Raw genomic sequence first — 27,662 nt, 5'->3', positions numbered from 1 at the left:
CTTAGAGTCTGACAACAAAGATCCAGACTCAGAAAGTAATGAATGAATAAAACGTTTCTGGCCATTCTTTTTTTCTAAACCAAAGAAATATTTCGATGGTACATCCATCTGTTCTATGGTTTTAAAACGCGATCTGACCAGCGCCCCCTGTGCCTTCATCTCTTGTAGGTCAGATAAAGCAGTTTTCTTTAAAAAAAGAGAATCGACATACGCTTGATTTTCACTTAATTGTGCCATATCTTGAAGATTAAGAATTTCAGCTTCTAAAACTCTTATTGACTTAGCGGTCTCCTTTGTGATATTTTGAGTATACTGTTGACAAAAAACCTTGATTTGAGTCTTGCCAAAATCCCACCAACTCTGCAGAGAAGAAAAAGAAACTTTTTCATTTTTAAAATTTTTCCAAAAAAAATCAAAAGTCTCTTTAAAAAAGGCATCATTTATCAAAGCAGTGTTAAAATGCCAATACGCACTCCTTGGTGAGACAGAATTGAAGAAAACACTGCAAATAACTAAACTGTGGTCTGAAAAACCAACCGGATTTATTATACAGCTCTTAAAAACACTGTGATGGTGTTTAAAACTGTAAAATCTATCTAGTCTTGCTAAAGACAATAGATTTTCGTGTGCATGAGCCCATGTATATTGCCGTAAATCTCCGTTTATGCTTCTCCAGACATCACATAGATCGTTTCTTTCTATTATTTCACAAAGCCGCTTACGAGAAGGCATATGTGGCTCTATATGATTGCGATCAATATTTTGTTCAACACAATTAAAATCACCACCAAGAAATAAATACTCTTCGCTATTACATTTATCTAAAGTTGAGCATAGAATATCTAAAAAAGCAACTCTCTCTATTGGAAAAGTGGGAGCATACACACAAATAAAAACCAAAACATATTTTTCAAAAAAAGCTTGAATTTTTAAAAGTCTCCCCTTCACTATTTCTTCTATCTTAAAAGAGCATGGATTAAACTTCTTTGCAAACATGATGGCAACTCCTCCACTACGTGAAGTTTTATGACTTAGAAATATATGACCATTCCATTCTTTTATCCAGTCTGTAGCATTTCTATCATCACTGTGTGTTTCTTGTAAAAAAAGAACATCAAGTTGTTTCTGCCTTATTGTTTCATGCACTTGCATTCTCTTTACATCATCTCTGGCTCCGTTCACATTTAAAGATGCTATACGGATATCTGCCATGTGTAAAGAAAAAAAGAAACTTACAAAAAATAATCTATACAGAAACACACAGCCACTCAAGGCAAAGGATCTATGCCACTTTATCATCATTATTCAGCTGGTTTTGGATTTTTGTAACAAATTTTTTCAGTCGATATACTTCTTTATCCAGAAAGGAACCTTCACTCATCAGATTCTTAGTACTTTCTGCAAACCGTTTCAGGTCTGGGAAAAAATCAGCAACCTGTACTCCTCTCTGATTTTTTGTTACTTTTAAAAACTTCTTAATTTCTTCAGCACTGTAATCATTACATATCCACTCGCTTTGTGAACAACTTGAAGCACTAGAATCAGACAATTCACTTTCACTTTCAATATTATCTGTATCATTTTTCTGATCTTTTCTTGCTTGTTTTGAAACTCTTTCTTTATCGTTGTTTCTCCTTTTTAGAGGAGTTTTAAAGACAGCTTGATCTAGGTCTACTTCACACATATTTACACTGTCTGATACAGACTCTATATCAGATAAACAATTCGTTGAACTGCTTTGTGTGTCCATCAATTCTTCAAAAATCACATTAGCTTCTTGAAGCAAGCTTACATTTGACTTTGCCTGACCCTTATCAGTCAAATCCGAATCTTTCACTACCATCATAGTTTTAACAACAGTTTCAACTGTTTGTTCACAGGCAACTTTGTTAATTGTGTCTTTGACACTCTGTGCTGAATTCACAGTTGCTGAGTTTACAGGTAGGCTTACTGAAATCACAGGTACTGACACAGATGTTCCAGCAACACTTTCCACATCTTGCACCACACTCTCATCTATCATGTCCTGCCTTGTACGTGTATTTTCGGGACAAGCACGAGCCAAATGCCCCGTTTTTCCACATCCAAAACACTTCATTGTAGTGTCAGTGGATACATAGACAGTATAGTCAAAATCATCAAATCTGAATTTCAGATTTAAATTCAGTTCAGTTCTGTTCTCACTCAAAATCATATAAGTGAATCTCCTAAAAGACACCACATGTTTGATTAAGTCCGATTTACTCCCGATCGCGATCTTTCTCACAGGAGCAACTAGCTTCCCGAAACGTGACAATTCTTTAACCAAAGCTTCATCTTTGATAAAAGGTGGAATATTAGACAAAATAACTTTCCTCGCAGGTGTTGAAAGAGAAAGCACAGGTGTAAAAAGACCACGAATTACAACTCCTCTTTCTACAACATTATTGGCATTTTCAACAGTGTTCAAAAAACAAACAACCGCATTGCTCATTCTTGACGCTGCTAAAATACTCTTATGTCCAACAATCTCACCGATAGCTAAGACACAATCTTCCACACTTGCTGCGGCCGTCACTTTAACCCCGTGACGCCGTGTTAATGAATCAAGTGACTCAACACCTTGGGCCGCCATGCCCTCGGTGATACACTGATAATCAACGGCCAGAAAAAAACACTATATTGTTTTATCTACTCAATACAGATTAAACGTCAAAAAATAGCGATATTCAACTAAGAAAAAAAGGCCACAGCGGGCAGAAAACTCATTCAAACTCACCACACGCTCTCCACGCTCGCTCACTCAACAGACGCTCACTCAACAGACGCTCACGCATGCGCACGAGAAAGAGAGAGAGAGAGAGAGAGAGAGAGAGAGAGAGAGAGAGAGAGATATTGTGGTAATTAATGCTTTCAGATGTGTAATCAGCCATTTTCAACATACTGTGCTAAAGCGAGTCTCTCCTGCGAGGGAGTGATTGTGAATTATAACACTTCTCTCCAAAGTGCTGTTTAATCACAAACTTAAAAAAAGAAAGAAAACTGCTCTTAAGTGAGAGGCAGATTTTTATGATAATCATGTCAAAACAAAAATGTGATACCATTTAAATGTGTGAGGAGCTTTTGCTCAAATGTTCTGCAGTTTCCCCACAAAGCGACATTTATGGAGAGACTTTTCATTTAGAGATCCAGTGCATTTGAAAGCTAAATGTTTGAGTGGTTATTTTAACGCTGGAACTGTGCTCGTGAATATTCAGCCTGTCTGCGAAATAATTTATTCCAGCTTATGCACGTGCGTGAGGTAGAGAAAGCTTGCGGCTCACTGGAGTAACATCTGTCATTACCCTACAGCATGCATCCAATTAGCTGTATTTTCAGTAAATCAGTAGCTAGGGATCACCCGGTCAAGTTCTGTAAACCGTACATAGATGCAAATTTAATTGTAAAAAGGAGATGTGCTTCTGCTTTAGATGCAATATGGATCTTGTTGTGTTTCAAGGTAACACTGGTTTGAGGAAAACCCCTCCTGTGACTTTCTGAATGCACCGTTTTAGAACAACACAGACTTTTCTTCAGTCCAAATATCTGATGGTTTGGTATAGGCTACTTCTGTAATAAAATGTTGTTCATCTCCACACTGGCAGCTCAAGCTCACAGTTCGTTCTGTTCAGGGACATATAACAGACTGGTGTGTAAAACACAGATAACTTAAACTTCACAAACTTTTGAAAATCCAGCATTTAGTTTATCCTGATAAGTGCGCATTAGCTATATGTATTCATCCGCCTTTTTTATAAACATTTTGAAAAAAAATAGCTGGATGGAAACGCCAAGATGCGCATAAATGCACATAAAAAAACCCCATGCGCTCAACTGAATCTGATCATTTTTTATCCGATAAGAAAACATGCGCATGAACTATGATGGAAACGCATATACTGAATAAATTCCTCGATGTTGTTCATATAAAAAAAAATAAAAAAAATGTGACTTTGCAATGGGACGGCATAGCTGGACCAACCAGCGGACTGATCTTCGCACAGCATCTGAAATCTGTTTTGGTCATTTTTAAATGCCTAAACAAAGTCTGTCATCAAAGTGGTTCAGTATAATATCCTCCCAGAACTGTCTTACACGACTGCATTCCCGAACAGCAGGCATCTGCCTCAGAAAGCAATTTAACATGACCGCGTTTATTGCTTTTCGCCTGCATGCTCTGAGGAGTAATATTTTATATATACCAACATTACTACATCTTACATTTATTCATTTAGCAGATGCTTTTATCCAAAGCGACTTACAAATGAGAACAATAGAAGCAGTTAAACTAACAGTAGGACAACAATATGCAAGTGCTATGACCCTTCTCAGTTTAATCTAACGCAGTACATGTACATTTTTGTATTTTTTTTTTTATAAATAGAATAGAAAGTGTTATTAGTACTGGATCACGTGCTGCCGAAAAAGATGCGTCTTCAGCCGTTTCTTGAAATGATATATCGCTACGATATCTAGTGGCTTCACCTACTTCATCAACTTTCATTTTTCTAAGTTATATTTATCGCCAGTTTATCAGAAAGTGACGATTTTCTTCTCTTCAACTGACTGGATGGAAATTACATGTGGTAAATTCACAACTTTGGATGAAAACATAGCTAGTATCACAGTTGTAAACACAACAGATTTATTTTTCCATGAGGGGGGTTGGCACCGTTAAAGAGCGCGACACACACGTCTTCTGGAAATCCTGTAGAATTCAACCAATCAGATGATGACTTTGAAACTCTTGAAGTGTTTCCAATTTTGTTTGCCATATGCATCAGACGTTCGGCCAACGGTCCGTGGACGTGACGTTTGAGGCTGAGACTATATTACCCAATGCATTTAAACGCTGTGCTGTATCTGACTCTTTACAATCCCTTTCCATTTCTGTCTATATCCAGCATGTTCGTCCTCTAGCGCAGACATTTCTCTTCTTCTTTGTCTTCTTTGGCTTAAGACGTCCTCCAGCTGTCGACATTCTCCAGCTCGCCCTCATGAAGAATAAGCAAGCTGTTGCCTCCTGTCACTCTTGGGGTGAACCTCATTGTTTCCTATTGGCTGGCAGGCCAAAGTGAAGGCATGTGTCAATCACTCCTGGGAAACCACATGTTCGGTGATGAATGTTTGTGCAGAGGTGAGGTGTAGGTGGAACCAATACTAGATAACAAAAAGCCAAGTTTTGCCAAACTACACTCTAAAAATAAAGGTTATTCATTGGCATCTGTGTTCTCATGAAGAAACTTTAACATCCATGGAATCTTTCATTGCACAAAAGGTTATTCATAGTGGAAAAAAGTTATCTAGATTTTAAGAACTGTTCAATGAAAATATATTTGGGGCACCAAAAAGGTTCTTCTATGGCATTACTATGAAAACCCCCTTTATTTTTACGAATGTATTCATAGTTTTCAGTCATGTGACTGTACTGTAAATAGAACTGCAGCACAGGTCTGTCAATTTTCCATCTCAAAAGAAGAAAAACAAAAATATGTGAATGCAATGCAAGTTTTGGGCACTTGTGATCCATATACATCTCCTGCTTCAATATTTCACTCATTAAAAACAGTGGGAGATTTGAAAATGCTTACCATTTTAAAGTGCATGAAAGTGCTAAAACAGTGCTATTAAAGATCAAATTCAGTATACACCTCACTGATGATACACAAGTGACAAGATGAGCACAACATGCTTTTATAAGGTAAACACCTAATGAGAAACTGCAAGTTGCGTTATATTCTGGGTTCATCTGCTTGCCTGTATATGCATCATTAAAGGGTAACTCTCGCCAAAATGCAACCTAGGGTCTTTTTGTTATTCTACCCGAGTCAAACTTTCGTTTAAAAGCATAATTAGAATGGAAACGCCACTTTTAAGTTTGACCGTATTTTCGTTTTAGGTTAAATGCCTTGTGAATGGGAGTGAATGGGGCACTACTATGATATCATCAAAAATCGCTATTTTTAAAATGCTAAGAAGGCTCGACACAACATGAAACTTTGCTGGAAGTATCACCAAAGGCTCTACACATGAACTCCAGCATTGAGAACATTGTTTGTGTGCACAGAGTTTACTAAAAAGAAAGATTTTGAACAACTCACTGTAGCTGTGTCTGCCGGCATTTTGACAGTCAAAAATAGTCGATCTCCGAATGCAACGCAACAGGGAGGAGAGTAAAGATGGAAAGCTCCTAAAGCTTAGTTCCATATAAATTCACAGATAATTTGTTGTTTTGTCATTAGTGAAAATCAATATTGACCTTGTATTTGAAAAAGATCCTCATATAAGAAGCAATACTTAAATTCAGAGTCAGTTCATTCGCATTCGGAGATCGACTATTTTTGACTGTCAAAATGCCGGCGGACACAGCAAAGTTACTTCGAGAAAAGTTTGTCGTAAAATTTTTTCCTATTTAAAACTTGACGTTACATCGTGTACTAAGACCGATGGAAAATGTAAAGTTGCGATTTTAGGAAAAATATTGTATTTTAGGAAAAATAGGAAAAATATTGAAACTCTTTGGTCATTTTTTTGAGAGAGATGCTAATTCAATGATTCAATGTCCGATTCAATGATCTATGCTAAGCTATGCTAAAAGTGGTACCACCAGACCCGGAGATTGGCTGAATGGATTCGAAAACGGTAAAACTCAACTGTTTAACTCTGGGGGAGTTGTAAAATGAGCCTATTTCCAAAAAAAGTGGAGTATCCCTTTAAAGTTCACTATTTCAGAGTGCTGTTTTGAATGTTGAATGTTTCGCATGATTTTTTTTTTAAATACATTTTTATGTTTAAAACAAGGGTTACAGTATAATTTTGAAGTTTAACTGAATGCACCTGTGTCAAGAGATGACTGAATGGATGAAGAACATTTTTTGATGACTGAAAAATAAACTGTTTAATTGTATTTTAGTTGTGTGATTTGTGAAAAATATAGAGAAAATGTTCATTTATTTATGTTCATGATTATTTATAAAAAAGAAATTAGCAATGTTTACATAATTATAGGGAGTATTATAATTTCATAAAACTAAGTAAATGAAAACAAAAAAAACTTAAATAAAATCTACTTATTTACTTCATTAAATGGTAAGATTTACTTCATAATTTCATAAAAGCAAACTTCCTAATTATAAAACAATAAATAAACTTTACTTAATTACTTTTAATAAATATAGCTTCTAAATGAAATGTAAATAGGTAATTTTTACTTAATTTCTTCATGAGCGTTACGTTCAATACTAAGTAGATTTTACTTGATAATGACACGTAAGTTGTACTTGATATTATAGCAGTAAAATTTACTTAAAATATACTTTTTTATTAAGTAAATTTTACAAGGATTTTATTAAGTAAATCTTACAAGTAGTTTTTTTCAGTGCTGCATTTACTGAAAAGAAAAAGTGATATTGTATGGGCTATACTTCAACATGAGGAGGTCACAGAAAACTTGAAATAACACTATAAAAATCAGAATTGTTGTTGTTTATTTATATATATATCTTCATGAAACCGCTCTCAGAAACCTCTAGGCTCTCTTGACTGTCGCTCTCCACTGCTATTATTACTTCTCACACAGCTGTCACAGCCATCACAGGCCTCAGATCGGGGAACATGCCTCTCCAGCTCTTACTTTCATTACGTCTTTCCTTCTTACATTTCCTATCTCTTCTCTTACCCACCCATTTCTGCTCTACCAAAATCACGCTTTCCATGGCTGACATGCCCAAAGTCTGATGGCCGCTCAAATAAACTGTCAAACAGTAAAAGAAAAAAAGCTTGACATGCCACGAGGCAATTACTGTCAAAGCACAATGTGGAACGCTAGAAAAAGCGTGTGTTTTTTGTCCGTTGCGTATTTTCCTCGAAATGTGTTAATTTGCCAGCAAGACCTTTAATTTCAGATGGTTCCCACATTCAAGTGTCAATATCTCGATGTGATAACCAGCTGATGGGTTTGATGTGATATCATACAGGCTCTACAGGAGGACCCTTGAGCAGAATCAAACCCCCCAAACTACAACTACAGAATAAGAAACATGCAGCAAGGAAGGAAAGAAAGGGAGGGGGAAAAGCCTCAGGCACAGGCTGGGCACCTGCTATTGCTCTCTGAGCTGCCAGATCGATCATTTTACAAAACCCTCATTTACATCAGTGCTTTATTAGTGCTCCGTGTTTCACTGGGTTGATGTGCTTATGTTTTCTGGTGCCAGATTTCCTTTTGATGTGTTGTGGCATGAAATTTTATTTCCATGACTCTCATGGCCTTGAAATCAGAAACAGTATCAAAAAGCAAAAGGCCCAAAGGCTACATTTTTTGTTCTTTTATAATACTATAGGCTTTCATGAGCATGTTTTTTTTTATCACCATTCAGAATTGAATTGAGAATGCCTTTTAAACTCTAATTAGCTAAATAAAACAACTAGAACTAAATGTGTATACAACGTTTGTTTCATTTATATATTAATCTATTTAACAATCTAATGTACTGTCCATTGCTGATGCATGTTTAAAATTAATTAATGTTACTTTATACAACTTTAAATGTTAAAGATTGTATGTAAAATTAACTTTAACCAACAATACTGAATGCTGTTTATTGTAGCTATTGCATTAACGATTTTAATGGCTTATATACATTTCTGTATATAATATACATAACCGTTTTTAAAGTGCTACCATAATTTTAATAAATGACCTTTCATTTTACAGATCAGGGTGGAAAAATACATAAATACCCAGCATACTCTAATTTATCTCAAAGTCTTCAAAATATCATGTAGCCGGCTACAAGATGGAAACTGAATACAGAAGCTGTGTTAGACTAATACGATTCTTTTCTTGTCTGACTGGCTTGGCCAATTGAAAATCTACTTTATGAACTGAAGAAGCCAATTCTGATTTTTTTTTTTCATCTCTGATATCAAGCCAGTTTTAAAATTTGAAACCTATATATTCACCAAACCACCGGGTTTAAAACATAATTCTCTCAGATATCGTGTGACTTACATATATACTACCAAGTTGTTCTTATATGAGCTTAACTTTTTGGTTTTACATGACTAATGTCTTTATGACAATACACTGACTTCACATCACTCAAATAACTCTGTAAGCTAACATCAAACTTTCAGACAGTAAGGGTAACAACTACAGTCAAACAAGAGTCTCAAATATCTAAATACTGAGCAGAAACTAGGCTATTCCGTCAATTCAAGAAGCTTGTCATTAAAGAGTCATTTTGTTTTCTGACATGTTGTGACACTGTAGCACGTCTCGGTGACAAGTTGACATGCAAAAACAGGGTACGCTTCAGTATCGACTTGTGTCTATCACAATGCTACCACTATTAAATGAGGACTAAACTCAACCTTCTGTCTCACCTTTCTCAAAATAGTCATGAAAAACAATACCTCAAAATATCACAATCTGCATTTAAACTGAAAAGCTACAGTACCTTCAGATTGATTGTTTCATAGATTTTCATTTTACTTTCTGTGCCGCTAGTATCATCACGCTAGTTTCCTAAACCCTCCCCCATCTGTAATTGGTCATTGTAAACAGCTAGTCCCGCCCCAAAAGTTACACCATTGGCTGAGCCACTGTTGCTATGTCGGACTGGACAGGATACTCAAACAATCAGAGCAACAATTTTCGATAGCAACACAATATTCACACATTTCGGCGAATCAACCTAAATGTGTTAGTATATAGTTATAGTTATCTGTAAGCTAAGTTGAGACTTGAGAAATTATTTTAATAAGACAACAACAGCTAAACACCTTTAATAGTCAGAAATAAGTTAATTCTGACTGTGCTGAAGCGAAACACTCTCCCCATCACATTTGTTAAACAAACTGATGCCCCGCCTCTAAATTCACACCATTGGCTGAGCTACAGTTGCTATGTCAGGCTGGTCGGAATTCACAAACAGAGCAACGTTTTGAAAACACTAGTGTTATATTTCTCAGACAAAATAACCTGAATGTGTTACTTAAAGTTTAATCAACATACCTTCCCCTCCCTCTTGCAGCAACATCTCTTCTCTGATGACGTGTTTACTGACGCGAGGGCGAGGCAACCTGTCACTCACATGAGATCGACCAATAGCAAACCACAACCATCCAATCAATTCCCCATGGACAAAATCAAGTCCCGCCCACATTTTTTCACGTTTGAGAAGCAATTTCACTCGGATACATGTCACAATAGAAAAGAAAAGACTAGCGCAACTTCCGTTTCATGCCGACTTTAAACTAGAATAGGGACCATATTTACATTTCAAGTGTTTAAAAATGACATACTTCACTTTTATGATCTACTATAGCAATGGTGTTATGAAACCAAGTGCGGAGAGTGATTCCCCAAACCCGGTAATGGCACAGGATAAAAAAGATGAATGGTAAGCTGAATTGGCTCGGCTCATGCATTGAATTCCAGGACTCTCATCCTTGCTGAATGACAAAATGACAATTAAAAGAGAGGAGTCAAATGAATCCTGAACATGGACATTTAGGGATGGCAGTCATGTATGGTATTCACCACAAAAAATGATGAGGTGGAATTCCTCAGGAATAATAAATAAAAGAGTGAATGAGTTGTGGATGTCTTTTGTCTCAGTAAAGCTTTGAGTGTTATCATTATGCATGAATGGTGAACAGTCAAAGCCCCAAATGAACAGATATACAGTAGCTGAAAGTTCATCAGTTTTCCACCTTTGTCTGACAAGGGTTTTATTATGATGATGATGGTGTCTCAAAGTGCGACTAGAAAGAGAAATAATCGTGCATTTTTAATCCATTCAGATGGTGTGAGAAAGCTTTAGTTAAAAAGTTTGAACAAGATAAATGTTAATATATATCTGTCATGGTTATACTGTATCCTCTCCCGTGTCCTATTTGATGTATGATATCTGAGATTCATTTTTCAGCTTTATTCATTAACTGATCTTGGAAACAAAATGGCTCTCAAAGCTGCAATGCAATTATATCGAAAGAGCCAATAATGATGCTGAACTCAATTAATCATTCAACCATTAAGATGGAGATCATGAGAGCATTTTGTTAAATAACATAACTCAAATAATGAATAGTTAATTTCTCAATCACCTCGAAAACAAGTGTTTGATGCAGTGTGTGTTGGATGTTGAACGAGCTTAGAGATTGAAAAGCGTAGGATTTCTCCTCTCTTTAAATACAGAAGACTACATGAATGCTGTCTATGGGGACGGGCTATATATCTGACATCTCTCAATATATTGCTTTAATTATGCATGAGCATGGTGAAAGAATGTAAATGTAGTTCTATAAACAGGATCTGTAATTCTTTGTCCTCCATGCCAAACAGGAGATAAGCACCATTCAGCTCAGTAAATATTCATCACTGTGCTTGTTGTTTCTGTGGATAGGATTAGGCACAGCATATTAACTGCCCCTTGGGGTAAAGGGACGATCAAGGCGGATGGCTTGTCAACATCTGTGATTGTCTTATTTCAAACATAAAAAGTCACTTATGAGAAAAGGGTTCGTTTGAATGCAACGTCTAAAAATCCTACAAAATCATCCTCCCTTTCCAGAGAAGGAAAGTGACTTAAACTGAGCCTAAGATCGTTCTATAAGAGCAGCACAATGTTGTCTTATTGGCCAGATTGGATATCATTATATGTGTTTACTTATTTATTTTTTATTACCTTAATTCAAAGTGAGCTTCATCAATTATACAAGGCCTTTCATAGATTTGCTTCATATTTTAATGCATTTTACCTATGCATGCGCGTTATCATGAATAATATATACATTGAACCGAGCTAATCATGCTATCAATTTGTTTTCAAGACATATTTTATTTAAAGACTCATTTGTAGAGCAAATAAAGAAAAGAACAAGAATGTTGTAGAATTACTTTTAGCCTGCAGCACAAAACACATATTTGTGCATTTGAATATTGTATGCAATTTTTAAATCTCTAAAGACAGAGTTTAAATATTTAATTCTGGATTCATAAGAACTATGTTCGGGTGCACTGAATTATGTCTGAGAGTTGCCATCTGAAATTACACATTACAAATGAAGCAAGCACATACAATTCGAATTGTGTCGAATTAAGGATCGAATTGCAAAGTGCACGCACGTGAAAAACAACGAGCAACAAACTATACCCATAATCAACCCATAACAGTTTCCAATAGCATCTGACCTTCAGAACTAAACAGAAACTCTTGTCTGTGCTGAAAACCAAGCAAGCAGAAGCAAAGGCATTAATAAAACTTGTGAATAACCTTTCAAGAGCTTCACATGCTGAGTAAAGTGGGCAGGTGAGACTCTGACAGGTGAACGTTTCTGGAGTAGACAGCCCAGGCAAGCCGGGCATTAAAGTGTCAGAACATTGCTGTACCAAACTATCATTCAATGGATAGGAGCACAAAGGCTCCATTAGATAGAATCTAGCATTAAGGGCTTGGTTGTCTTTTAATTTAACACAGTTCAACAGACAGGGTTAAAATCATTTGCTTTGTAAAGGGCAGGAATGTTTTGTACAGTTTGTCAAAACATGATAGCTATACGGGAACGCCGGAGTTGACTGCTTCCGCTTAGTAGATTCAAAATGATTTAGGAAAGATCCAGTTTGAGACTGTTTTCCTTTGGGTGCCATTCTGCAATGTTGAAAACAGCATCATTGTGAGCGTGATATTGATTTTAAACTAATTTCCCAAAAGAAAAAGTGCACTTTAAATACCCGGATGATGCAAAACTATAACGATATTCACATTTAAAGTTCCCACTGCAAACTGTATGCTCAAAGTCCGGAGTGTGGAACATTGGACACTTCATGCACTCAACCTTATATAATTCATACACTAGAGTCTCCTATAGTGCATAGAGTAAGTGCATCCTTTGTGATTATGCAAACATCTGCTAAACGAACATTTTTGCCCTTTGCTCTTGGGTCTTGTGGATGGCATGCCATTACAAAAGGCGGCACTCAATTCAAAAGAAGCTTAACTTAATAAACATATCTGCATTTCACATTTTAAATGCATAAACCCATTACGTGTGAATGTCCCCTAAGAACTGTTATATAAAGGACAGTAACATTTCCTGCTCACCAGTGCCAAACTGAATTACATTATATTACTATGTAATATGAATGAAAAGTATAACAAACATCATTGGTTTGAAACAAATGTAATGCATTTATTAACAAGCAATTTTTTTGGTTCATGTAATGTTTGTACTCTACGGATAAAGCATTTTTTGCTCTTTACTGGCAATTTCTTCCAAACTGTAATCAGCAAGGAGATGTCCTCCCTGCTCTTTTAGCTGAATCATACCACAAGTTATCAAATGGTGAGCTCATTTGGCATTAAGCCTTGAAATAGGGTGACATTTCCTAGACATCCACTTCAATTTAGGATCTAAGAGGACTAGAGCTTACATCAGCATTGTTCTACCCCTCGAATGAGGCCGGTGTCCAAGATGAGACGGGGGGGAAACAACCGGAATTTGTACATCTCAATGCCTAAAAGACTTTGTGGAGTGAGAGAAAGAGCACAAGTTACGTTCATCCGGGAGATGCGCTCTTTGTGAAGATTACCTCAGAGAAGCGATCAAAGAACAGTCAGTCTACTTTGTGTGTCTAATATTAACATTCCTTAATATGAATGTCTGTCTGTCATCGAAGTCTTATTTAAAAATAGATCAAATAAGAATCGTGGCTCTTTTCCTTTCCTTTCGAGAGGAGTTTCAGGTAGACAGTGAATAATTCAAAAGCTCTGTCCAAGCAGAAATAAAACGATTTTCACATTAAAGTTCCCACTGCATACTGTATGCTCAAAGTCAAAATAATTTATTGGTTGTTAATACATTTTTTATTCATATAGCAATTCCTTTAAAGATGAACTATTATGTTTTTTCACAGTGTGCTTCTTTAGTGTGCAATGTTGCTGTTTGAGCATGACAATGGTCTGTAAAGTTGCAAAGCACAAACCTGACCAATCACAGCACACTGGTCCAGCTGACCAATAAGAGCACAGTGTGCTTTTCAGAAGGAGGGGCTTCATAGAGACAGGAACTAAACAGAGCGTTACTGACAGACTGGGAAGAGAGGAGCTGCAACAATGGAGAATATGTGGAAAAATAAGGTGTTTTTTGAACATTCAAGCATGAAAACCTCTTCTAATAGAGCCCAGAAACAAAATCAAGACTTTAAAAAAGGGAATAATATGTCACCTTTAACACTGATATTAGGTATTTACAGTCAGTAGCTAAAGTCTGAGGCTTTATGTCTAATCTCTAAGCAGCTCTTTGTTGCGTGTCTTTGGTGAAATTAAGGGCAAGAGGATGCAGTAAAACCTCAATTAGTATTAAACTGTAATCACATCCACTAAACATGGCAGTGGGAGCAAAAACAGATAGTGGGAGTAATTCTCACTTCACTCTTTAGATCACGATGAATGTATATCATATATGCACTGATGTGAAGGAAAACACCAAAGGCAGTGAATGTCTGTGGCATATGGCACTGAGGTTTTAAGAGGTCTGTAAGATCATGCCAGTTAGTGAGACTGCTATTAAGCAGAGACAGCTAGAAGCAAACATTATATATTGAATATACATATATATCTGTCCGTCTGTCTGTCCATTGTCCAACACTATATATTCATTGTATTGGATGGATGGATGGATGGATGGATGGATGGATGGATGGATGGATGGATGGATGGATGGATGGATGGATGGATGGATGGATGGATGGATGGATGGATGGATGGATGGATGGATGGATGGATGGATGGATGGATGGATGGATGGATGGATGGATGGATAGATAGATAGACAGCTCATGGCTCAAATAATAGTTTGAAATTGGTAGCAGGACTACCCGTTTGACTAAACAAATGGCAGACAGGAGGCAGAGAAGAATTTGTGTAAATCATGCGGAAAATTATTTTATAAAGTTTTTCGAAGTCTTGATTTTGTTTTCGGGCTCCACTAGAATAGGTTTTCATGTTTGAATTTTCAAAAAACACATTATTTTCCCCATATTCTCCATTGTTGCAGCTCCTCCCTTCCTAGTCTGTCAGTAATGCTCTGTTAAGTTCCCATCTCTCTTTTAAAAAGCGTACTGTGCTCTGATTGGTCGGCTGGACCAGTGTGCTTTGAGTGTTTGGGAAATGTCACACCCTTTACCATAACCGCAACCCCCATACCCCCCCCCCCCCCTCTTTTTTTTGCGTATGCATTGGGTAGGAATTATTTACAATAATAGTTCATCTTTAAGAGCCTATTTATAAACGATTATCACAGAAATGCTTGTCCAGCCTTGCTGTTTGGTGCTGTTATTAGTGCAGAAATTGCATGTTGTTGAGTAGACTCACAAACTAATTTCTTTGTGTGTAAGTGAGATGCTGAGACACTCGATAAAGTTGTTACCAACATCTGGGCAATGGCTGAATCTGCACTGGAGAACTTCAAACCATGGAAGCTGGTATTCCCTGGGTATCAGCTGTACTTCTGAACCCCTGTGTGAGCTCAATGCAGCAGTCTCTTCTGATGCACGTATTCACCTCCCCGTTCTGGCAGGGCTCCAGTCTCAGATCATCCAATATGGTCAGTAATAAAAAAAAACAGTGATATTATGAAATTAAAAATGTTCAGGATTCTTTAATGAATAGAAAGTTCATAGAACAAATCTTTTGTAACACTGCAAATGTCTTCTGTCACTTTTAAGGAATTTAATGCATCTTTGAATAAAAGTATACATTTATTTTTAAACATCTTTCTGACCCCACAATTTTGAACAATACTGTGGCAAAACATTAAATACAGTAAATTACACTGCATTAATCAGATAATCGGCGCTAAAGACAGCCGTGGAAGCACATAAGGGAAAGACATTGAGATATCATTAGCATATGAAGGTGTCAAGGGTCTAGAAAATGTGCCAACGGCAGCGCCCACTCTGCAGAAACACAGCTACAGATTAAATAGACTTCCATCACACCAGGAGTCTAGGAGCCAAATCCCCTTTACCCACAGGCCCCCTGTATCCACTCTACATCTTTTATTATCTGTCAAGAATGCGCCATAACCATGATAGACTCTAAGTTTCTCTGTAGCAGTGTAATCATTTACTAAAACTATTAAAAGCATTGATAACACTTTATTTCAATAGTCCATTTTAGACTTTCTACTAACTATAAGTTACTTTGCAACTACATGTCAACTAGCAGTCAAGTATAAGTAACTTTGCAAGTATTTCAACTTATTTCAACCTATTTTAACGATCTAAGCGCATGGTCTAAAGCGCACGGCGCAAGTTCACTTACTGCGTGTCCGAATCCACTTTTGCTAGTTTAACGACGGGGAAAATGGTCGGCGCTCCCGGCGCATGGTCTGAAAGGGTTGTCCCTATTCTCTTAATGAGTAATGGGTGTGTTTTGGGATTTATGTGCGTTAAACCAATCAGAGTCTCATCTACCATTCTATTTAAATGCCAGTTGCGCTCGCGCCATGGCGGATTCGCTATTTACATGACGGAATTTGATAGTGGAAAGACCGAACGCATCTCCAGAGCGCAAACGAATCTGCTCGTGCGAGAGGTAAAAGTGCGCAAACAGACCAAGCCGGATTCCACCATATCTTTATGTACACAATAATAATCTTTTACATTGTAATCCTTTTATTTTAAATATTTGTCATGTTTGTGTGCTGCTGTGCGTCCCTGTGTGTGTAATAAGCAGAGTGTAAGCGCGTCGTGGACCCGCCTATAGGCGCACATTACTAACACGCTCTTTAAATAACAAAAAAAATATTGCGCCATTGACTTTAGAGCAGGTTTCAGTCGGTCAATGGCTCAGTCTATTTCTGTTGCCTCAAAATAGCAACGCGCCAACAATGCACCAGAACACACCTCGTTCTCAGACCAGCAGCCCATGGGCGCACAAATGGGCGCAAATGCATTTGCTATTTAAACAACGTGGCGCAGGACGTGAAAATGCTAACTGCGTCAGGCTGAAACTAGCAAAAAACACTTGCGTCGTGCTTAGCGCTGCATTGCGCCGGGTGTAAGATAGGGCCCAATGAGTGTTAGTTAACATGTAGTTGCAAACTAATGAGAATTAGTTGACGTAGTTGCAAATTAATGAGCTAGTTGACATGTAGTTACAAATGAATGAGTTAGTTGACGTAGTTACAAATGAATGAGTTAGTTGACATGTTAATGAGAGTTAGTTGACATGTAGTTACAAATGAATGAGTTAGTTGACATGTTAATGAGAGTTAGTTGACATGTAGTTACAAATGAATGAGTTAGTTGACGTAGTTGCAAATTAATGAGTTAGTTGACATGTAGTTGCAAAATAATGGGAATTAGTTGGCATGTAGTTGCAAAGTTACTTGCAGTAAGTAGAATGTCTAAAGTGGACTATCGAAACCAAAGCATTTTTGTTAAGCTAAAGAAAAATGATAAATGTTGCATTTGCAACTAACTGAAATCAGTTTAATCAGCTGAAGCACTAAACTTTCTAACTGAAACAAAACTTAAAAAACAATTTTGAAATACATTTTAAAAACAAAAAAATATAAAAGTTCCACTAAAAATATAAAAAATTAAGCTAATTCAAAGTATTAATAAAAACTATAATAGTATATAAATAATACTAAAATAATGTAATCATCATCAGACTGGTATATCACCAATGTTACGTCAACGAAAAAAATCATAGGCTTGTCCATTTTTATTTTTATTTTTTGGTCAGACATGACAGGGACCTCATGGGCTTAAATTGTGCAGTTAGAGACATATTCTCTAAACCAATCAAGTCAGTGCATAAGCAGTCCGGGGCAAGAGCACTGCGTTTAAGAAGGGTGCGGGTGTCAGCTCCGATTTCGGCAGTCCTGCTCAAAGTGGTGTGGGATTGATCAGGGATTTAGTGGTTAAGCAGGTGGTCCCTATGGTTGTCAAACCAGACATGAAGAGGGAAGGAGAGCCACGCTTGCTGCAGGCCACAGCCAGTCTCAACTCGTTCAGGAAAAAAACAGCCTGTCAAAATTAAAGTCTAGCACATCAAAAGCCAGTCATTAAGGCTCATACCCTCAGCGTCAAATTATCAGCGTTTTAATGCTCCATGAGGAATTCTATCCGACAAAGGATAATTTTAGCCATTCCGCACTTCGCCTCGCTAAGAAGGATTGGTTTAGGAGCATAAGCACTAGTGGAGAACGGTAAAGATCATCCAAAGCCATAAATACGTACATGCATTCATTAGCGACACGATCGATTTGGTTAATTAACTGACTCGCATTACAGTTCCAGCTTCAGACTGACGTTATTTTCATCTCGCTACATGCTTGACCTTTAAAGGCACCGGTTTCAGCCGAGGTTTCTGGACTTGTTTACAGCGAAGGCATGCGATGATAAGAGCCAACTTCATTCGGCTTGAGCCATCGGAGCAAACACCAAATTCAGTGGCTGGCCTAAATGATGCCATTTTACATCTGTCTGATTAACAGAGCTACATTCCCTCAGCCGAGACATTTCGCTTGGGTTTACCGGTTTGTTATCTTTGACCTCTGCAGAGGACTGAGCCCATCCACAAACATTTATTAGCAGCCAAAATGTACTGGACCAAATTAGTCCACTCAATATGTTAATAAAACATACGGAGAACTCGCCTGGAAGATGTCCAGAAACTAAATGATTTGACTCTTGGTATGAAAAAGCAGCATTGATTTTGCTGATTGTTTTAAGGGCTTTTTTTCATTGCTCAGTTTAAAAAAAATAAATAACAAAAAAAATGTAAAAATGTCAATTCTCTAAGGGTCTCTAACTCTCTAATGAGAATATTTTATGATAAACAAGTCCCACAGCGTTGTGCAGTATGAGATTGAGTGTTGACCGTATTGTTTGGTAAGGTCTGGGCTAAGAGTTTCCACCCGGGCTAAATAAAAACCTCAGTGACTGTTGTTTGGGCTCGGATACCTGTGCAACAGTGCTGTCATGCCTATTTCACGCCTTGATACCACAGACTGACCAACTGTGCCAAAGGCATCTGAGAATGGAGATATGCACAACCAAGCAATTTTGAGAAACAAATCTTAAAACTGAAGTTAGAAACCGCTGACAGAAACATTTGTTTCAGTCAATTCCAAAATACCAAAATGTCGAATATGCACTTATATATATATATAGGTAACACTTTACAACAAGATTTGTTGAACTAATGATGAACAATTCTGCAGCATTTATTAATCTTATTTAATGTTAAGATCAACATTTGTATCTGTTAACATTAATTAATCCAACATGAACATTTTTATTAGCAAAGGTTTACAAATGCTGTAAGAATGTATTGCTCATTGTTAGTTTGTTAGTTAATGCAGTAACTAATGTTAACAAACGAGACCTTATTGTAATATACGTTATTACAGAAATATATAATCATCATCATCACCAATACTACTAAATACTTAAATATATATATTATTAAAAAATAAACAATAAAACATGTAATACATAAAAACGATTTCTGCATATTTAAAATAATATATATAATTAAACAATTATTTGATATTTTATTTTAATATATAATAATCATCATCATCATCATCATCATCATCATCAGCAACAATACTACTACTACTACTAATACTACTACTAAAATACTTAAAGATATGTTATCACAATAAATAAACAATTCCAAAAATACAATAGATAAATCATTTTTATGTATATTATATTTTTTATTATATTTTCATAAATATATATATATATTTAAAATGTTTGATATTATTATTATTATTATATATTTTTTTAATATATAAGCATGATCATCATCAACAACAATACTACTACTACACTGCTAACCTCTGCCTCAATGGCCATGGCTTGAATTTCCTGCATGAAACAATGGTTTTAGGAGCAAACAATGGCAAAATGAGTATATTATATGTGTATTCCTGAAAATGTTTGTTACAAAAATTAATATTTGGAATAAAATAAATGCAATTAATAATGTGGTGAATTAATAAAGTTCTTGAAATTAATAAATGTAATGTCAACATTTCCTTTGGTGAGGCACTGCCTACCCTGCCTACCCTGACCGCACGTCCCTGGTAAACAAGTCATTGTTAACTATAGGCTACTACTTTATTGCAGTTATGTTATCAACCAACTTTGCATATGTGGATTATAGGTAAGATACCATTTCACAAAAACAAAAAAATAAATAAACAAACTAAGGGAGCATTCCCTGGGACCCTGCTAAAAAGGTTCATAATCTCAATCCCCCCCCCCCCCCCCCCCACCCCACACACACACGCACACACACACACACAAACAGATTTTTAACCCAGAGCATTCATAATGCAATTAGAAGTGGAAATGAAAAGTGCCAGTGGGCCACAAATACTCTGAGTTGCATACATTACAGAGTTTTAGCATAACATTGACATTTGTGGAAACAGTATTTCTAAAGGTCTCCTGACTTAAGGTTTAAGTAATCTAAAATTAATGGTCACTGTAAATTGCCCAGGGGAAATAATTTCCGATCTGCTTTTATGTAAAAATCTCCTTTCCTCATAAAAGGGGAAAAAGGCCAGATACCATCTAACACAAAGATTCACTTTTCGTCAAGGTAGAAAATTGAGAATGTTCTGTGATATTTTTATGAATATTCAATGACTAAATGCACTAATGCACTACCCAACATGCATTAGAAAATGTACTGAAGAAGCCTACATTTAATGTGAAATGAAAATCACATCTATGCTACGGTACTGTATGCAATTCCACACTTAATCAAGAAAATATTCAATAACCAAACCACATCAGACATACAGTAAAAGCGCTGTTGCTCCTTTAAGAAAGCGCCAGATGACAAGTGCAGCAAACACAGTGGTCTGCTCCTCCATACCCCAGTGCATTCTGGGCCAGGTTGAGGCTCCACATTTTAGTACCTCAGGCTATTTTCTATTCAAGCACAGTTGGCTTTGCAATTTGTGTCCAACCAAAGCAAGCATGATCCAGACGCTGTCATTTCCCCCTTTCTATTAAACACGCTGGAGCAGAAACCGGCGCATGCTGTCTATGGAGAGATTCTTATTTGAGAATGGTCATGGCTAATGCACATTATAATTGGTCTGAACATGGGACCATAAATCTTGATACATTCACAACAAACACACAGAGTCCTGACTCATCTTTAATGCAGAAAACAATAGTGTGGGCCAGTAAAGTGAGGAATCAAAACCTGATTGAAAAAGTCAAAAAAGATGCAAAAGGACCGCTTAAAGGAAAGAATGGAAGATTGAAATACAAGGATAGGATATAAACTTGGGAATGGAAGAGCTGACAAGAGCAAACATGATGTGATGTGATTCTAATGCTCAAGAGGCCTCAGAATGAAAGGATGCACCATTTTTAATCATAATAACCTAGTGCTTATACGCTGATATAGCCACTCGTCCATTTCTTCCCCCATACATGCACAAGCATCCTCAAGGACAAAAGAACACAGGAAAACATCAAAGACTCATGCAGGGAAACAGAATGCACACACACACACACACTCTCATGCACGTCACGTGTTGCTTACCTCTACAGATGGGCACTGGGAAGTCCCACACGGCGGCATTGCCTGCATTGGTCACACAGGAGAGCTGAGGGTGACCGTCCAGCACATATCCCGTCACACAACTGTAGCGGATCTTGTCGCCTACATTAAAGCGCGTCCCGTACTGGATGCCTTTGGGCGGGACGCCAGGGTTCCCACAAGAACTGCTCTGCAATTCTAAAAGAGAAAAAGTTCACTTTTAGCACTGTATTCGTGAGGTCGTACATATAGACTGCACAATTATATAAAATATCATATATACTGCCATCCTAAAGTTTGGGATCTGTATGTTGTTTTTGAAAGATGTCTCAACAAGGCTGCATTTATTTGATAAAAAAAAATATTAGATATTTTTTTAAATATAATATAAAGTTATTGTTTTAGCGTTCTATTTGAATATATTTCAAAATGCAATGTATTCCGGTCATGTCATTACTTCAGTGGTGAATGATCCTTCAGAAATAATTTTAATATACCTGATTAGCTGCTCAAGAAACATTTCTTATATTATTATCAATGTTGAATGTTTATCACAGTTGTGCTGCTTAATATATATATATATTTTTTAACAGGGATCCTTTTTTTTTCAGGATCCCTTGATAAATAGAAAGTAAAAAAAAAAAAAAACAGCATTTGTTTTTTACAGAAATTAAAGGGGTGGTTGAATATGATATGACTTTTCTAACTTTAGTTAGTGTGTAATGTTGCTGTTTGAGCATAAACAACATCTGCAAAGTTACAACGCTCAAAGTTCAAAGCAAAGGGAGATATTTGCTTTTAAAGAAATCGCTTTTTAAGGACTACAACAAACGGCTGGTAGAGACTACACGAGCTTCCTCTCGGGTTAGTGACATCACCAACCCTAAAATTTACATAAACCCCGCCCACAAGAACATGATTTACAGATTATCAAGACAGAATATGCTAATCAATGACTAGAAGATAACTACACATAAGCTTCATAAATTCACCAACTAACCGTTCAGAAATGTCCTGTTGCTTCTACATGTTGTCACTTCTTCTTGAGTCTCTCTATCATTGTCTGACTTTGGTTTTAACATAAAAGGCTAAACGTTTTTTTTTAAATGTTCAGTGCATGTGTGTGTGAGGTAAAAGGACACGAGCTCTTGAAGCTCCACCCGCTGTGCCGGGAGCAGCAGCTCATTTGCATTTAAAGGAACAGACACAAAAACGGTGCGTTTTTGCTCACCCTCAAAAAGTGACGACTTTAACATGCTATATAAAAATATCTGTGAGGTATTTTGAGCTAAAAATTCACACACACACTCTGGGGACATCAGAGACTTATTTTACATCTTGTGAAAAGGGCATTATACCTTTTGATCAATTTAATTTTGCCCTTGCTGAATAAAAGTATTAACTTCTTTAAAAAATAAAAATAAAATAAAATAAATCGTACCCCAAACTTCTGTTCTGAATGACACTTTTTTAATTATTTATTTTATTGTATTATTTATTATTCATTTATTGACTGAGAAAGTCTTGGCACGGGAAGATTTCTCAATCTTGAGTCAGACCAGTTATCCACCATTCATTCAAGAATGCAAACTAGCTTTTCCTCATAATTCACAGTGAACAAAAATTATTCTTGGCGCCATTACCAAGCCACGCTGACAAGCCAAGGGCTATGGGTGCAAAAGCACAACATTTTTATTTGAATTATTTGTTATTTAATCACCAATTCATGCTTTATGTCCTGGTTGGATCCGAACCAAGGGCAGAGCGGTAGCACTTAGAAATGAATGTGGCCCAGGGACTAGTTTAGGAAATAAAGAGACAGGTACATCGATTGTGCTGTAACACACAGCTTGGGCGGCACACGTCCCGCTAGCAGGAGGCCATGAATTCACTGATGACTTTTAGAAGGTTTAGACAAACAATTCTAACAACAGAGGCCTATTTAAGCTTTTCATACTGTTGTTCATAGACCTTAAACTGGACGTCTTATTGTGTCTTTATTTCTGAAGACCCAACGAGAATAATAAAGGAAACCAGAGTGTACTGAGCACAGCGAATATAAAATATGAAACTGCATTTTTTTTCTTCTAGATTTTATGAATTACTATTGATTATGCCAAGAATAGTAACAAACAGAGGATCTATCGAGCAAGATTAATTACTTCATTACATCAAACAATACAGCAAGAACATTAACCACACAAAGGAAAATAAAATGGTTCTAATGCAACTACATTAATTATTTGCCAAAATGTTAATACATCATCTTTTAAAACAATATTTGATGATGTAACTAGCTGTTCTCCCTGAGGCTTTGGTTTGCTTAGTACATTTGTAATTATTTAAGTGTTCACACATGCTCAGCAAGTTATGGATTTCCCTCGTAATGATGTCTGGAGCTTCGAACATGTAGAATATAATCCATAACACAGCTAGTGTTTTTTAATGACTGACATAAATATCATAAAACGCCAATACGTCTTTAAATGAACATATAAGACCGCTAGTTTTCTCACATAATGAGCTACATTATGATTTCAATGCACTGGACTCATGGAAAAAGACATGAGACACACACTCCAACCGCTGAACAGAATCATATCCATGTCCTTACTTCTTCACTTGGCAACTCCTCTTAGTTAATATCCCTAATTACCGCTATGTCAGGATGAATTAAAAGACGAGCACTCCCTACGCTTGTCAAGACGGCGACCCCTGATCTCAGGATGTAATAGCTGGATAATTTAAAGATCTTAGTGCTGATGGTTGATTTGTAAAATTGCACAAAAAGAAGCACAAAAGTATGAGAACATCTCTCTTCATGCTAATCGTGTTGATTATAACCTGCTGACATTCACATCTGAGAAATGAGAGTTTCAGGAACAAGCATCCAACCGCCAACACCGCATTGGATATGAAAAAGCGTCACACTGGAGGGATTAAATAAAAAAGGATAAATGTGATAATCTTGTGTCAGCAGAACAGGCATTCAAAGCCCTTGAGGGCTGTCAATTTTGCCATTTGGAGTGGTGATGGATCACTCGCGTTTGTCATTGAGGCCGACGGGAATATCAATGAAACGAAAATGAGAGATCCGGTACATCAGCGGAAAAGACAACAAAAACCAGCCAACTGTCCGTTCCATGCTCTGTCATTTTAAGTGAGTGTCTCTATATTGGTCACAATACATTAGAAGCCTGGGCACAGTGTGTTTAAAGGTGTACTCAGCATTTCTTTCCCTTCATTCCAGCTCATCCTCATGTCCTAATGAGAGATGCCATATTGGGATCATGTGATCAGTCGTGCCTTGCAATTTGAGATAGATAGATAGATAGATAGATAGATAGATGGATAGATAGATAGATAGATAGATAGATAGATAGATAGATAGATAGATAGATGGATAGATAGATAGATAGATAGATAGATAGATAGATAGATAGATAGATAGATAGATAGATAGATAGATAGATTTAAAAAGTCATTAAATAGTGTACATTTATTATGTAATTTCCACAGAATACATTGATATGAATATTAATTAATATGAATAATTTACTGTACAAATTGTATATTAAACATATTTTCTATAAGAAGAAGAAGAAGCTCTACAAAACACTAACATCTAAACAAAATAAGCAAGTAAAAAAATTTCAAATCAAACATATACCCATGTATTAAAGGCAACATGAGAATGAAGGAACTAGAGTCAACAGGACGGTCCAGAATGAGCATGAGGTCCAAACAAGCAAACGACAGGGACAAATGGCAGGACCTCAAGCGGAGAAGAGGAACACACGACGGACACAGCCACCGAACATCATACCTCCACCCGGTCACGACTTCTTTATCAAGAAAACAAGCTTTCAGAAGTAATTTTTGAACTTTTTGAAAATGCTTACTCATTACAAAAGTGCAAACTGTCTCTCCCTGCTTCATATTTGCATAAAGCCTAACCCATCCGACAGAATTCCAGGATGATTCAAGCAAAGGTTACAAATCTTCCAGTAATCTTGCTGATAAGTCAGTGTGACACAAACCCGCCCCGGGGAGAGTCTGGCCTTCTCTAGGGGTCTGAGATCAGTGACAGCGGGATAACATCTAAGCTTCACTGGCCCATCACCATCCTCTCTTCAGCCTCTAAAGAGTTTCTGTAAAAGATCAGCGCTGCCCTTCAAACCAGTGTCACCGTCAGACTCAGTGTCAGCTTCACTTAGAAATCGCCTCTAAGCAGTCTTTACTCGTGGAGCCCAGCGACTGATTCGATACTCCACTTTAGACTTTCCACTAACTATGAGTAACTATGTCAACAAGCAGTCGTCATAGTAGACTGTCTGCTTAATATCTGCGAACACTTTATTTTGATGCTCCCCAACAGACATTATACTGACTATACTGTAAGTAACTCTTGTCAACTTATTCTACTAACCTGAACCCTAACAGTCTACAAATACTCTAATGAGAGTAAGCTGACATGTAGATGCTAAGTAAAGGCCTGTTCACACCGGGACGAATTTCGCGCGCGCTATTCGCCGACGTTTAACGCCTCGTGACTAAACAAAGGGCGCCAATGTGAGTGTGGACACCGACGCGAAAAACGCCACGCGTAAAAGCGTCATTTTTTAAAAAACGGTCCGTTTTTTTGGTTTGACGCGCCGCGTCAAAAACTATCCGACCAATGAGATTGGCGCTTTTGCTCACGTGTCTGGAGCTTCTGAAGTTACAGTAAAACACAACTTGGGGGCGCTCAAACACAAAACGGTCTTGCCGAGCACACATACGTAACGGCGAAGAAGATATACCGGGGTATTTCTGTTTTACATTAAGTGCCATCTAATGTCAGGGAATGAATTTGCATGTTCACTCGGCTCATCGTCAGCGAAAATCGCTTGGGTGTGAACAAAAAACGCGTTGAAAAACGCGGGCGAATAACGCGCGCCGATATTCGTCCCGGTGTGTACGGCCCTTTAGGCTACTAAAATGTAATCAATAACTGTATCCCTTAAAACTCATCTTTGATCACCAGAATTACATATTTAAACATATTTTCCTTGAAAAAAAATTATTTGTGTCTTAAAATAGCTTGAATGTAACTCAACACCCGTGCCTCATTTAGGTTCTATGAATATGCAAATGAGCCCCGCCTCCACTCAGCTCAGAGATCCACTGGTTGACGATCACACGTTGATCTGATTGGTTACAAGGTCGTTTGTGACGTCAGAAACACCAGCGATTTCAAAGCGTGTTTTTGAGACTGTAGAAGTGAGAAAATACTCAGCAATGGTGTTGACTTATGAATTTACACATGGTTTGTCTTAAAGCATATTAAAAACACCACATAAACTACATTAAAAACTTGATTTTCACCACAGGGGGACTTTAATTATAGTAAATAGAATGTCTAACATGTAAACGATTCGGATAAAACCAGGTCTCATATTCAAATGAATGTATCATTCAAGCAATCTGTATAAATCCATATCCATACAGAGAACAGCAAGTTCACAGTTCTGAGTGGCTAAGAAGCGCTCACAAGGGCTGTAATGAGAAAGTGCCAGAAACACCATTCTTTCATCTTTTCTAGTGATCTCACAAAGGCATCGGTTCTTCCCCGTCAAGATGCAAAGCACAGAAAATGTTAGCAATAACGTATTTTGGGGGCAAGCGTGTAGTCATGTAAAATTAAGCAATTTTGAGAAACTGAGCCAACGCTATACATTGCAATTTTCATTATCTATGGCGGCGGTATTCATGTGTGCAGTCCCTCTGGCATTTTTTTTCTTTAGCAAGTTTGCTTGAGCCGCTGAAGCACTTTAAGGATTCAACACAGAAAATCTTAGTGACTTTCAAGGCAGACATTTTTCAGAGAACAGATTTTTAAATTAATATTTCATCAACAGTGAGGACAACTCGTAGATTTAAAAACCTTGAAATGTAGAAGTGGGATACGTTCCAAGGGTTTACAATAAATTGAGGCTATGCTAGTATCCTTTGGTTTGGAGGTTCACTTCGGTATACATCTTCAGGTTGGAAGAACTGTATAATTGTCTG

General features: G+C 37.1%; 1 protein-coding gene across 5 annotated transcripts in view; it reads right to left on the bottom strand.

Moving 5' to 3' along the window:
* Window positions 1-27,662, bottom strand: part of csmd3b (CUB and Sushi multiple domains 3b) — a 457,418-nt gene that overhangs the window by 290,542 nt on the left and 139,214 nt on the right. For all 5 annotated transcript variants that reach the window (XM_079879070.1, XM_079879071.1, XM_079879072.1 and 2 more), the window contains one exon: window positions 21,615-21,809. In XM_079879070.1, the coding sequence (XP_079735196.1) occupies window positions 21,615-21,809 (195 nt within the window). The remainder of the gene's footprint in view (window positions 1-21,614; window positions 21,810-27,662) is intronic.

Source organism: Squalius cephalus (genome assembly GCF_949319135.1).
Source record: "Squalius cephalus genome assembly, chromosome: 8".
NCBI classification, from domain to species: Eukaryota; Metazoa; Chordata; class Actinopteri; order Cypriniformes; family Leuciscidae; genus Squalius; species Squalius cephalus.
This window is presented reverse-complemented; position numbering and strand designations above follow the sequence as displayed.